At 48.0% G+C, this 10,587-nt stretch overlaps 2 protein-coding genes across 5 annotated transcripts; both read right to left on the reverse strand.

Moving 5' to 3' along the window:
- Positions 1-93: 93 nt before the first annotated feature.
- Positions 94-6,462, reverse strand: LOC6733635 (serine proteinase stubble). 4 transcript variants are annotated; one of them, XM_016167218.3, is made up of 6 exons: positions 5,848-6,462; positions 4,104-4,283; positions 1,559-2,077; positions 1,173-1,350; positions 728-1,106; positions 94-647 (listed from the first exon to the last, which is right to left on the reverse strand). In XM_016167218.3, the coding sequence occupies exons 1-6, from the start codon at positions 6,008-6,010 to the stop codon at positions 432-434; spliced, it is 1,635 nt and encodes a 544-aa protein (XP_016026595.1). In that variant the 5' UTR covers positions 6,011-6,462; the 3' UTR covers positions 94-431. The 4 variants fall into 4 exon arrangements, with proteins under 4 accessions (XP_016026595.1, XP_016026597.1, XP_039147466.1 ...); XM_016167220.3 differs by lacking the exon at positions 5,848-6,462 and adding an exon at positions 4,380-4,997; XM_039291532.2 differs by lacking the exons at positions 1,559-2,077; positions 5,848-6,462 and adding an exon at positions 4,380-4,993 and having other exon boundaries at positions 98-647.
- Positions 6,463-7,178: 716 nt separating this feature from the next.
- On the reverse strand, positions 7,179-10,278 carry LOC6733636 (serine proteinase stubble). The gene is made up of 6 exons (XM_002080654.4): positions 9,481-10,278; positions 9,118-9,422; positions 8,361-8,880; positions 8,192-8,299; positions 7,463-7,561; positions 7,179-7,402 (listed from the first exon to the last, which is right to left on the reverse strand). Exons 1-6 carry the CDS (start codon positions 9,548-9,550, stop codon positions 7,335-7,337), a joined length of 1,170 nt encoding a protein of 389 aa, XP_002080690.1. The 5' UTR covers positions 9,551-10,278; the 3' UTR covers positions 7,179-7,334.
- Between the last annotated feature and the right edge of the window lie 309 nt (positions 10,279-10,587).

Genomic DNA, 10,587 nt, shown 5'->3' on the forward strand with positions numbered 1-10,587 from the left:
CTTAAAATATTTATGCAAGTTTTATAAAGTTTTATAAAGTTATATTTCAAGTTCTGTTTGATGAACATTTGTCGATGAAAAGCCATTGTATTTTGGTACATTTTGTTTTTATTTTTAAAACATAATTATAGGTATTAATACGATGTCAGTGAAAGTGGATCGCAAATTAAGGAGTTATTCGAACAGTGTTTAATAAATATAGAAAACTTAAATAGAATGCGTGGAATGCAATGAAGTCGAATGAAGGGTGGGGGGATCGAACGGTTGGACTGATTGAGTCGAGGAACCCTAGGAAGTGGAGTATGGTAAAATAAATACAAGGCCCCAAGGACCTCGGTCTTACACACTAGCAACCCCGAGTCGTAGAGGAATCACATGGCCTGGCTGACGGCATGCGTCTCCGCAGCGGACGCACACCTGCGCGTTGGCGCCTACGCGTTGTCATTGGCCATAACCTTGTTGATCCAGGGCACGAAACGCTGGATGTTCGTATAGACGCCGGGCAGGTGTTCCCTCCCACAGCCGATGCCCCAGGATACCAACCCGATCAGGGTCTTGCGACCGTCCATGGTCAGTGTTAGTGGACCGCCACTGTCGCCCTGGCAGGAATCCCGGCCGCCATCCTTGTAGCCTGCGCACAAGAAGACCTGGAGGACAAGATGTTGCTCAATGTAGATCTTTCTTAAGGGAAGAGCTAAATCTTAAATCTAAGCCAATGTGTACTCACATCGTGGATGGCCTCTCGCCGACCCGCTGCTCGGAACCATCGCTGACAGCGATCATTCGAGATCACCTCCACGTCCACCTCCTGCAGCACGGAGGGCACTGTGCTCTGGCCGTGTCGGGTTCGCCCCCACCCAGCCACAGTGGCCATTTTGCCGGTCAATTTGGTGGTGGAAGGAGGCAGGCAGACGGGTATGATGTGCTGCTTGTAGACCACATTCCTGTCCAAGCGGATCAGGGCCACGTCATTTACAAAGTCTGCAGGATTGTAATGGGGATGCACTTCCTTTCGCTCGATGCCATACTCTTCGTGGTTTAGGCGCTCCTCCTGACCACGAACATCCCACTCGCCCAGTCGGATCTTCATGTTAGAGTTAGGGGTGCTGTGGGCGAATTAAAGGTGTATTAGTATGTATTGGCAAGATTTTTTTTATTTTAGTAGTACTTACGAAGCCACACAATGGGCAGCTGTTATCACCCATCGATTGGAGATCAGGGCACCGCCGCAGCTGAGTTTTCTGGTGAGGAACCCACTCTTGATCAGCGCCACTTGCCAGGGATGGGAGCCAAAGCCCGTGGAATGACCTCCTACAATGCGATTGGATCGGGTGTAGACCTCGCCGCAGCCTGGAATAAAAATATATATAAAGTAAGTAAGCGTCACTATATTGATCCAGCCAATAGAGCACCAAAGTAAGTCAAGAAATTATCTACAGAAACTAAGATAGCAGTGGTGAGATAGTGGTGGTGAGTGGTTGTGTGGTGCAGCTTAAAAGAACCAATTGCAGTGGTGCCAGAGAAAAGAGAGATGTGTGATATGGTGGTGGTTTTGTACCCGGCACTGGACGATAGCTGGCGTCGTGGTAGCCACCACTGCCTCCACTTTGGTACTCGTCCGCCGCCTCTCCAGCATTGAGGTCCAGGACATTGCCCACCGCAAAGGCCTGTGCGTTGGGCAGCGGTTCGTGTGGTGGCGGTGCGCCGGCGGAGTCCAATGGCGCCTGTGACTCGGCGTCAAAGAAGCTGTCCAGGTGGTTTGTGATCCCGCTGATAGAGCCCAGGTGGCCGCCGGTCTCGTGCTCCCAGCTGTTTAGGCTGGAGGTGGAGGAGGATGGGCGGCTAGATCCGCCAGCGGAGGAGCCTGGCTTGTAGGGATTGGAGCCGCTGTAGTGGGTTGGTCGCTTGGTGCCGTAGTAGCTGCTCGGGTAAGCCGGTCGTGCGGAGGAGGACGCTGTGGACGATGTGGATGGGGCCGCTGACAGGCCGTTGCCACTGTGGTGGTGCAGGTGGTGCTGCGGCTTGTTGGCATTCGTCGACAGGTCGGGGTAAATGTCATGCAAGTGTATTATGTCGCCTGTGTGTGAGAATTGGGATACAGGATGATGGTCTGGCCAGCGACTCCAGAGGTCACCATTGCCAACGGAGTCGGTGTCAGACTTTCCCCCAAAAACTGGTCTCCATTCGTAATAAAACGCGGGACCCAGACACGAATGCGATTATGTCAGCTGAAAATTTGGGCCCAGACTGGTCAGTGGGGCCATTAAGACAAAGACTGGGTGTCCGGGTGTTTCGCACGTAATTCAAACCAATCCGAAAGCCATTTGGGGGGAGACACAGAACGGCGTCATGACTTGATTAACACTTTCGAGGAGCTCGGATCTCGGCCTGATTCGGGTATGCCGTAACTTTGGCGCTGTGATTTTTCCCACATTTGAAAGCAAACAAAATAATAAAGATTTCGGTGGGGCAGGGATGAGGAGCAGGGCCCCCAGTCGAAGTGAAACAAAGAAAGAAAACCAAAAATTTCACTTTTAAATGCGAAAACGTTCACCTTCGTTTATTTCCGCAAGTGAGTTTTGCCCATTTCGGGGTTGACTCTGGTTTTCGGTTTTCGGATTTCAGTTTTTGGCTTTATCATTGTCGCCAGACGCCTTGGGAAAACTTTACACATGAAATACCAAAGAAAGCACGCAGAACCCGCTTCTTTATGGGCTTCGAGGAAAAGGTTGACTCAAAATGTGGGGAAAAGACTCTCAAAATTAAGTTAAATTGCGGCAAAAGAAAAGGTTGAGGCTGAGTCTGAGACTGAGATTGATGTGCGAGTGAGAGACGGGGAAAACAAAATTTTCCACTAAGAATTATTCATAACATGTTGTAATGCTTTGTTATTGTTCAGGTTTGCTTTTATGTTCGTAACGAGCGCATTCGAAAAAAGCCAGAAATCTAGAAAATTAAACAGAGCACAACAAAATAGCTGCGGAACAGCTGAAGATGGAAAACAGCAAGTTGAAGTAACCAAATAAATAAAACTCCGTGGGCAATACCGATGCGTGTGTGGCATAATACATATAAGTGGAATGGCTCGTCTCCTTGGTCTTCTAGCTGCAGCTATTGCCGAATTGGTAATTGCATCCACTGCGATTACGATAGAAGCAATGCACTTGATGGCACGCCAATCGATCCACAAAGCAGCGAATAGAGTATGCTTTCAAGTTGGTTTTGGGAATGTGAACATATTTGATCAAATTACAGCTATATTCAACGGTTAAGAATTGAGCTTCTTACTAAATGAGAACTTTCCCGCAATTGTGTTCTCACCCAAAAAATAATATCAGGAAAAGGCCGAGAAAGCAGTTATCATACTCATGATGAAAGTAACACTAAATCACATTCAAGAACAATGTCTCTTAAGATAATAACTTTAACTTTCAGTTTACTACTTCCATTTTTATTTTAATTAATTGTAGAGGTATATTTCATTTAAGTATAGCTCACATAGCTATGATAAAGATCATTATGAGCTGTACTTCATTTTGGATTGGATTTTGGATTGAATAGAATTGAAATATAAAGTTTTAGTTTAAAGAACTTTATATAATAGCTCTGGTTAAGGAAATTGCTTTGAAAAAGAATGAATGATGGGCTTAGTATATTTTCCAAACTTTAAGATCATGCAATGTTGTTTTCAGGCTCTGGTCATATAAACTATACAAAATGTTTTCAAATCATATGATAAAATACGGTTAACTGAAAGACTAAGGAATATGTTAAGCTTGCCATAGTAGCAATACTAAATAAATACAATTGTATCCCATTCGGAATAGAGTGTTCTGCGCTATTTAGTTGCCTATCTCCCTGAGGCGCCCAAAGGCAACTGCTTCTGCTTGTGTGTTAGTGCACAGAGCAATTTGTTGTCATTTTCGAAATGCAAGCTAATTTATAGCGCTATTATACGAAACCGAGTTGCATAACTGCAAGCGCAGCAATTTTCCAATTGCAGGGAATCGAGGCGAAATGTCTTTCAGAATCAAATGTGTGTCTGGACTTGGGAATCGGAATGGAGGAGGATCGGTATGGATGTGTCGGTTGGGGATACTCACTCGTGTTGTTCACCGGGGCGGCGTGCGGACTCTCCTCGGCGTCGAGATCTTTGTCCACGCAACAGGACCAGATCATGCCGCCGGAGCAAAGATCCAGCGGCTTGCCGCCGCCCAAGACACAGGAGATGGACAGGCCGCACTCGAACTTGTGGCCACGAAAGCGGCACGACTGCGGTATCACTGCAAAGACAGGGGCGGTTGGGGAACGAGATTAGTCGAGAGGTGGCAGGGTGGGGGTCTAACATATGTCGGGTCAAATGGTTCGAGGCTAAGTACTTCGGGAAAGCATCTCCATCACGCTGTTCTCGCCATAGTATCCGGTTCCACTGCGCCGCGACAAGGCGTCCAGGATGAGCATGTCGTGCTCCTGCTGGGCACTGGGATAGCCCAGAGCATCGGCTCTTCTGGGCGCTGACAAACATATTAGGGCACAGAGGACCACTAGCCGCAGCCAGGTGTCCTTGGAGTGCCTGGGCAGTGGCAGCATGGCAAGTGGGCGAAACGAAAGGGGTCGCGGACTTTCACTTTCGATGGGGGTAGTGGCACTTTCGCTTGCTGGCCTATGATTGATATTTAGCCGTCACTGGCTCGCGACCAGCTGCAGTCCTGTCACTAGTTCACCAAGGATTTCACTTTTATTATCATTTGGCGCTTTCTGGCGCAGTTCACGCATGCGCGGTTTCGACGCTCGAAAAGAAAAGCGTAATCTTCACTTCACTTTTGTGCCTCTGGAATTATCTTTCTTTACGCATGCGCACACAGTCGGCGAGGAGCGAGCAAACGGAAAGGCGACCGCGCGTCGGGAAAATCGGCTCAGAACTAAGCCAAGCTTTTGCGGCCGCCAAGCCCACAGCCGAGCAGCCAGGTCCGAAAGGCAGCCGAAGACACGAAGATACGCCGCTTTTGGCCATTTCACTTGCAGAGCAACTTTATCGGATCGGATCGAATCGGAGCAGCGCAGAGCGGCTGCGCAGCGGTGTCAGCGAACCGGCAACATGTTGCCAAGCCATCGATTTGCTCGACTTCAATTGGGCTGTTTACGTTTTTTTTTTTGTTGTCGTCGGTTTGTATTTTTGGCCAAGGTTTCTGCTTACATAAAAGGCCAAACCAAATAATCTATAATCTTTGGGAAAATGGCCGACTCACGGCGCTCGCTGTTAACACTTTCGAATACTGCGAGTGCGCAATTGAAGTTAATTGCAGTGGATTTTCCTGTCCGTGTATCGGTATCTGGAAACACTTTTGCTTTTCTCATACTCGTATTACATATATCCGTGGCAGCTGCTGCTGCTGCTGCCATTGAACTTGTGCAGCCGCCACGCTGCAGCATTTGATTTATAATATTTGGCCTGGCTGGCCATCGTTTTGATAGTCATTCACAGGTGCCCAAAATCGCAGGCTTTCTATGTGAGTTCACATCTCGCATTTGGTGCCTTTATGTTAATGGGTAATCACCTTAAGCTCGGGCTTAATTGGCTTTCGTGTCTTTCTTTTGGAAAGTCCAATTAAACAAGATGAATTGGCTGCCCAAGAACGGAATGCTGAACTTTCGCCGGGGGCCCAAGTCCGATTTTCAAAAGGGGGTTTCACAACTGCCCCGATCGAGGAGGAGCAGCGAAGATCAAGGTTAAGCATGGCGTGTTAACTAATATGCAAATTGTGCCAGGCGAACGAAAGACTTAGGCAACGAACTCGATTTGACTCGACGGAAGGAGGGTAGGGCGGCTTCGGCAAAAATACTCACAGTCCAGCTCATCAAAGAACTTGGCCTCCTTGGGCAGCTCCTGGTCGATGGCCTGCTTCAGCTCCGGCGGGATCACCTCGTTGTACACCGAGTTGTAGCTGCTTTGGCCAGCTGCGGCCACTGTTGCAAGCAGCAACACGAGCAGTTGCTGCGGCGAGCGCATTTTGCAATACTTTCGTACTTTTTGTTGTGTACACTTGTTGTTGCCGCGTCTGTCACTGATTTCTGCAATTGTGTTTCACTTAATTCACGTAGTGGCGCGAGTTTTTGATTGAATAATCGCGCCTCGTTTGCATAGCAGGCCGAAGTGGAGTGGAGTGTTGGGCCCGCCCGGGTAAACGGAATAAAGTCCACAATTTTCTCCAACGTACACTTCTTCACTTCTGGTCGTGCAGGCCTGGCAATAATTTAGAGCGTATCTTTAATATTTTACACTTCGCTTTCTGCGGTCTCGCGCCGTCCAAATGCATCCGCAGTTCGCGAACACTGTGCCGTCGCGTCGAAGCACTTAATAAACGGCGGCTGACAAATTCAAAATCAAAATGCCATCAACACCGCCAGCCGACTGGCGAGCGGTACGGCACGGAGCGAGCCCAGCCGAGCTCCGACTATTGAGTAATAGTCACCAAAGAGCGGACCGAGAGAAAAGCCAAGCTAAGACGGCGAGAGACCCGCATTGAAAACGAAAGTGGCCAAGGCAACGAGTTTTGTCGCTCATCTGGCAACTGGCAATTGCATGTTGCTGCTTTTGTCGCCATGACTAATATCCAATTTCGCCTCTCTACCATCACCATTCCACGCCAAAGAGGAAGTCGCGTTTTCCCTCAAAACTCGAATTGGTGTTTTAGCAAAACCAACAATTGCCGAACAAATTGCAGGCGGAACATACCACTCAGCAGCAGCATCGAGCCGCGTCTCAAGCGTGACATTTGCTTTCGGCGCAAAGAAGTTTTCGAACCGAGCCAAATCACGGCCAATTACCAATAATAACTGACCGTTCGATGACACACATTTGGGATTTCATTGCCACCGCTCAGCGACATATGCCCACACGAATGTTGATGCGGTGCAACAGCAGCAGCAGCAGTTGCACTGCGCAACAGCAACATTGGGCAACGCAGGCTGCCTGGGCTTAATGCGCCTAATGTACAAATTACCGCCTGGCAGTTAGGGATTGTGCCATTTGTGGCACTCCACCAAATAGGCCACAACCAGTGACATAACCCAACAAGAGGCTCGTTTGTTTGGGCCGCCACGTTTTCTCTTTCTTGGCGGCGGGTGGCGGCGTTCAAGGTCGGTCTGCAGCCCACTTCCCCAAATGGCAAACGCTATTACAATAGGCTAATTGTTTTGTTTATTAAATCTAATAAATAATGCGTCTCTGGCGGCGGATTGCACGTTGCCATTGCCTAATGCTACGAGCCGTAAACTAATGAGATGTGTTGCATTGCCAAAGGTTCGGATGGGATTTCCAGGGTCGTATGCAGCTATAACTCGTTGCGGGCCACCACTTCCTGTATCCACCTCACAGTCTTCTGAACGTTGTGATAAATTCCTGTGAATGAAACAAGCAGTTCTAGATTTTTATAGATTTGGCAAGGTATCAGAGTCTCACCTGGCTGATGATCTACTCCGCAGCCGAAGCCTGCACTGGTTATGCCCACAAGCACAAAGCGACCGCGCTCCTTGATCACCAGCGGACCTCCGGAGTCACCTGGGATACGTAAATGAAATAGGTTATTATATTAGAAGAATTAATTCTTTAAGCTAATGATATATTAAATTAGAATAATTATTTCCTTTACAATATGATCATCATATGCTTTGATTTAGAGTAGTTCATTAAAATTGCCAAAAAGAAAGAACATTTAAGTTTGTTGTATGATATATATTTTCTTTGTGAAACGGGTCTTAATCTTGTTGATACGTTAGTTAAAGTCTTTAGGTATGTTTTAAAAGTTTTGCTTAATACAAGATCATATTAATTATCAGAAGTATGTAAGCCAAAACAAACACTTCATTTCAAAAGCTAAGCCTGAAAGTATGCTGTGATACGCAATGAACTACGCAATGTCTCATAAAATGAACCGATTATGGTCTCTGAACCAAAATTAATTTAGCGGAGAAGTATATATATTTAAGAAGTAAATATATTTATTATATTTATTTATAATGATATAATCTCATCCATAAATGCTCACAAGCTTATTACCAGATTAATATTTCCATTTTAAAATAGTTTACTATAAACGAACCCATAGAAAATATGCTGAGCTTATATACTTTATATGTGCTTAAGGACGTTAGGATGAAATAAACCAACATTTCAGTGGCATTGACTCACCCAAGCAGGCATCCATGTGGCCATCGGAGTGTCCGGCGCAGAACATCTCGGCCTTGATCTCGACATTTATTTGCTTGCTTTCGTGCCAGCGAATGCAGTCCAGTGTGGCTGAAATACAAACAAGTATATATAATAATATAATTTAATAATAGTAGGATTCAGCACTCACTTATGATGGGAACACTGGCGACTTGCAGCATGTTGGTGCCCGCGTGGCCCATATGCGCCTCCGTCTTGCCCCATCCGGCAATGAGGCCCTTGCGACCAATCAGCCGGATCGGATACTGCGGCAGGCAGATGGGCAGGATGTGCTCCGTGAAGGCCGTCGGCTGTGCCAGCTTTAGCAGGGCCAGGTCATATCTGTCCGGCTGGGTCATGCGGAAGTTGAAGCGCGGATGTATGATCTTCTGCAGCACTCCGTGCTTTTCCACGGGCAGCGGTTCGTGTATGTGACCCAGATCCTGCGTGTCCAGCTCCCCCAGGTACACGGTGATGTCCGCCAGGTGGGCCTGCTGGATGCAGTGGGCGGCCGTGGCCACCATGTTGGCCGAGATGAGCACTCCACCGCATTGGTACTCCGCGATGCGGATGTGCGCCTGCCACGGATACTCCGCAAACTGCGCCGGCCGACCGCCAATAATGCGCTTCTGAAGCGTGTTCTGCGCCGTCCGTGGTAGTCCACACTCGGGCTGGAAAAATGTTAAATATATTAAGAATGGTACATATACTAAGTCATGTATGAGTCAATGCCATTTAATGTCTATATGTACATTTAGTCGCAAACCGAAATGGAAAACCCCTGAAAATAAGTAGCATCTTCATTCTAGCTTTAATTAGGAAAATCCTGCCCGTCTGTCAAATGAAATTGCTCAATTATCCCGCTCTGCGGTCGGAATGGCTCAATTACCGCAGCACAGCAGACCCACCTTGGGATTGAGCAGCTCGTTGTCGTCACGTCTGCGCAGCATGATCCGCTTGGGCAGGCTGTTGAGGTTCAACTTCAGCTTCCCATAGTCCACCAGGTTGGCCAGCGGCGAGGAGGGGGAGTGGTGCTGCTGCTGGTGCGGATGCTGGGCCTCGGCGACGCAGCAACTGAAGAGCCACTTGTTGCTGCCACATCCCTTTGCGTGCTTGCCGCCTTGGAGCCAGCAGGAGAAGCTCAGCTTGCAGGGCCATACGCCGCTCTGGTGGACGCATTCCGCGGGCACCCCAAGCAGGGTGTTCAGAATATCTGGGCGGGATTGGGTCACTAGAGGTGGAGTTCCTAGCGAGCGTGCATATGTACTCACTGGCTTGGCTGGGACTAGACTGGCAGATGAGCAGGAGGAGGAACAGGCACAGCCACAATAGCAACTGCATCTTGGCGTTTGATTCGGGGTCACTATTCGCACTTTGCTTCTCCCCGAGGAGGATGACACTCAAACTGAAACACTCATCAGAATGGGCTATAACGCTTTTGTTGCCAATGAAAGCATGACAGTTTCTTATTCACTTTTAAGCTGGCTCCGCGCTGCCGTTTTCTTCTTACGTTTCCTATTATTGCTGCTCCACTTTTACTAGAAGTCGGTGCTGTTTATGGGCCTGTCTGGGTGACTCACGGAGCTGTCGGGGAGCTGCTCGGCGGAAAAGAGATCTGTGTCCTTGATAGGCGAACAAGTTTCGGGGTCGCTTGCAAATGGGTCGCTGGTCGGAGCTAATGGATTTTTATATAACAATCATAATGGGAACCGTGCCAATTCTGTGCCGACTGGCTCGATGACACAGTTTTCCGTTCAGTTTTCTTTTTCCCAGCAGCCACGCACCTGCGTTTCACACCACATCTTTCGATTCCGATTTCTGAGAAGTGTTCTGGTATTCTTCCGGGGAATAAGCCACAACCGCACGCGCCGCTGGCCAAACGCAAACTAACTTCACGCCATTAGCCAAGAAAGACGCAGCAACAGGTTCATCTTGGTTCTGGTTCGGACTTCTCTTGCTGCTGCCAGTTGTAGTGACTGCTGTCTTAACTTGTTGCTGCTGCTGCTGTGAGGCATCACATGTGCTGGCCGATCTTCTTCATCATCACTACTAATTATTATGAAATTCTGATGACGCCGCCAGCGGCGCAGGAAATGTTCTCCCAGTCTATTGTAATTATTTTATGCGACATAATTGCAAGAACCGCTGCCATCTCTCGCCGGAATGGGAGCAGCTCAGTTCACTGGCGGCAAGCGGAGTGCTCTTTGGGGTTAGGCCATCTAGACAAGGGAGAACCACTAACCGAAATGGGGGCCACACATTCATTTAAGTAACTTTCTAACTTGTCGCCACCTGGGCGGATTAGCATATTAAATAGGGTTCTTAAGTGTCGCCTATTTTAGTGCCATTGGGTGGATAGGTAAAAATGGATTTTAAGA

Source organism: Drosophila simulans, chromosome 2R, assembly GCF_016746395.2.
Source record: "Drosophila simulans strain w501 chromosome 2R, Prin_Dsim_3.1, whole genome shotgun sequence".
Classification (NCBI taxonomy): Eukaryota; Metazoa; Arthropoda; class Insecta; order Diptera; family Drosophilidae; genus Drosophila; species Drosophila simulans.

Coding starts and splice junctions, on each gene's coding strand:
- LOC6733635 (XM_016167220.3), bottom strand. CDS start 4,590: ATGCTGCCACTGCCCAGGCACTCCAAGGACACCTGGCTGCGGCTAGTG. Junction 1,351..1,558: donor CAGCTATCGTCCAGTGCCGG/GTACAAAACCAC, acceptor TTTTTATTCCAG/GCTGCGGCGAGGTCTACACC. Junction 648..727: donor GGCGAGAGGCCATCCACGAT/GTGAGTACACAT, acceptor CTTGTCCTCCAG/GTCTTCTTGTGCGCAGGCTA.
- LOC6733636 (XM_002080654.4), bottom strand. CDS start 9,550: ATGCAGTTGCTATTGTGGCTGTGCCTGTTCCTCCTCCTGCTCATCTGC. Junction 8,881..9,117: donor ACGAGCTGCTCAATCCCAAG/GTGGGTCTGCTG, acceptor ACATTTTTCCAG/CCCGAGTGTGGACTACCACG. Junction 7,562..8,191: donor CCACATGGATGCCTGCTTGG/GTGAGTCAATGC, acceptor TACGTATCCCAG/GTGACTCCGGAGGTCCGCTG.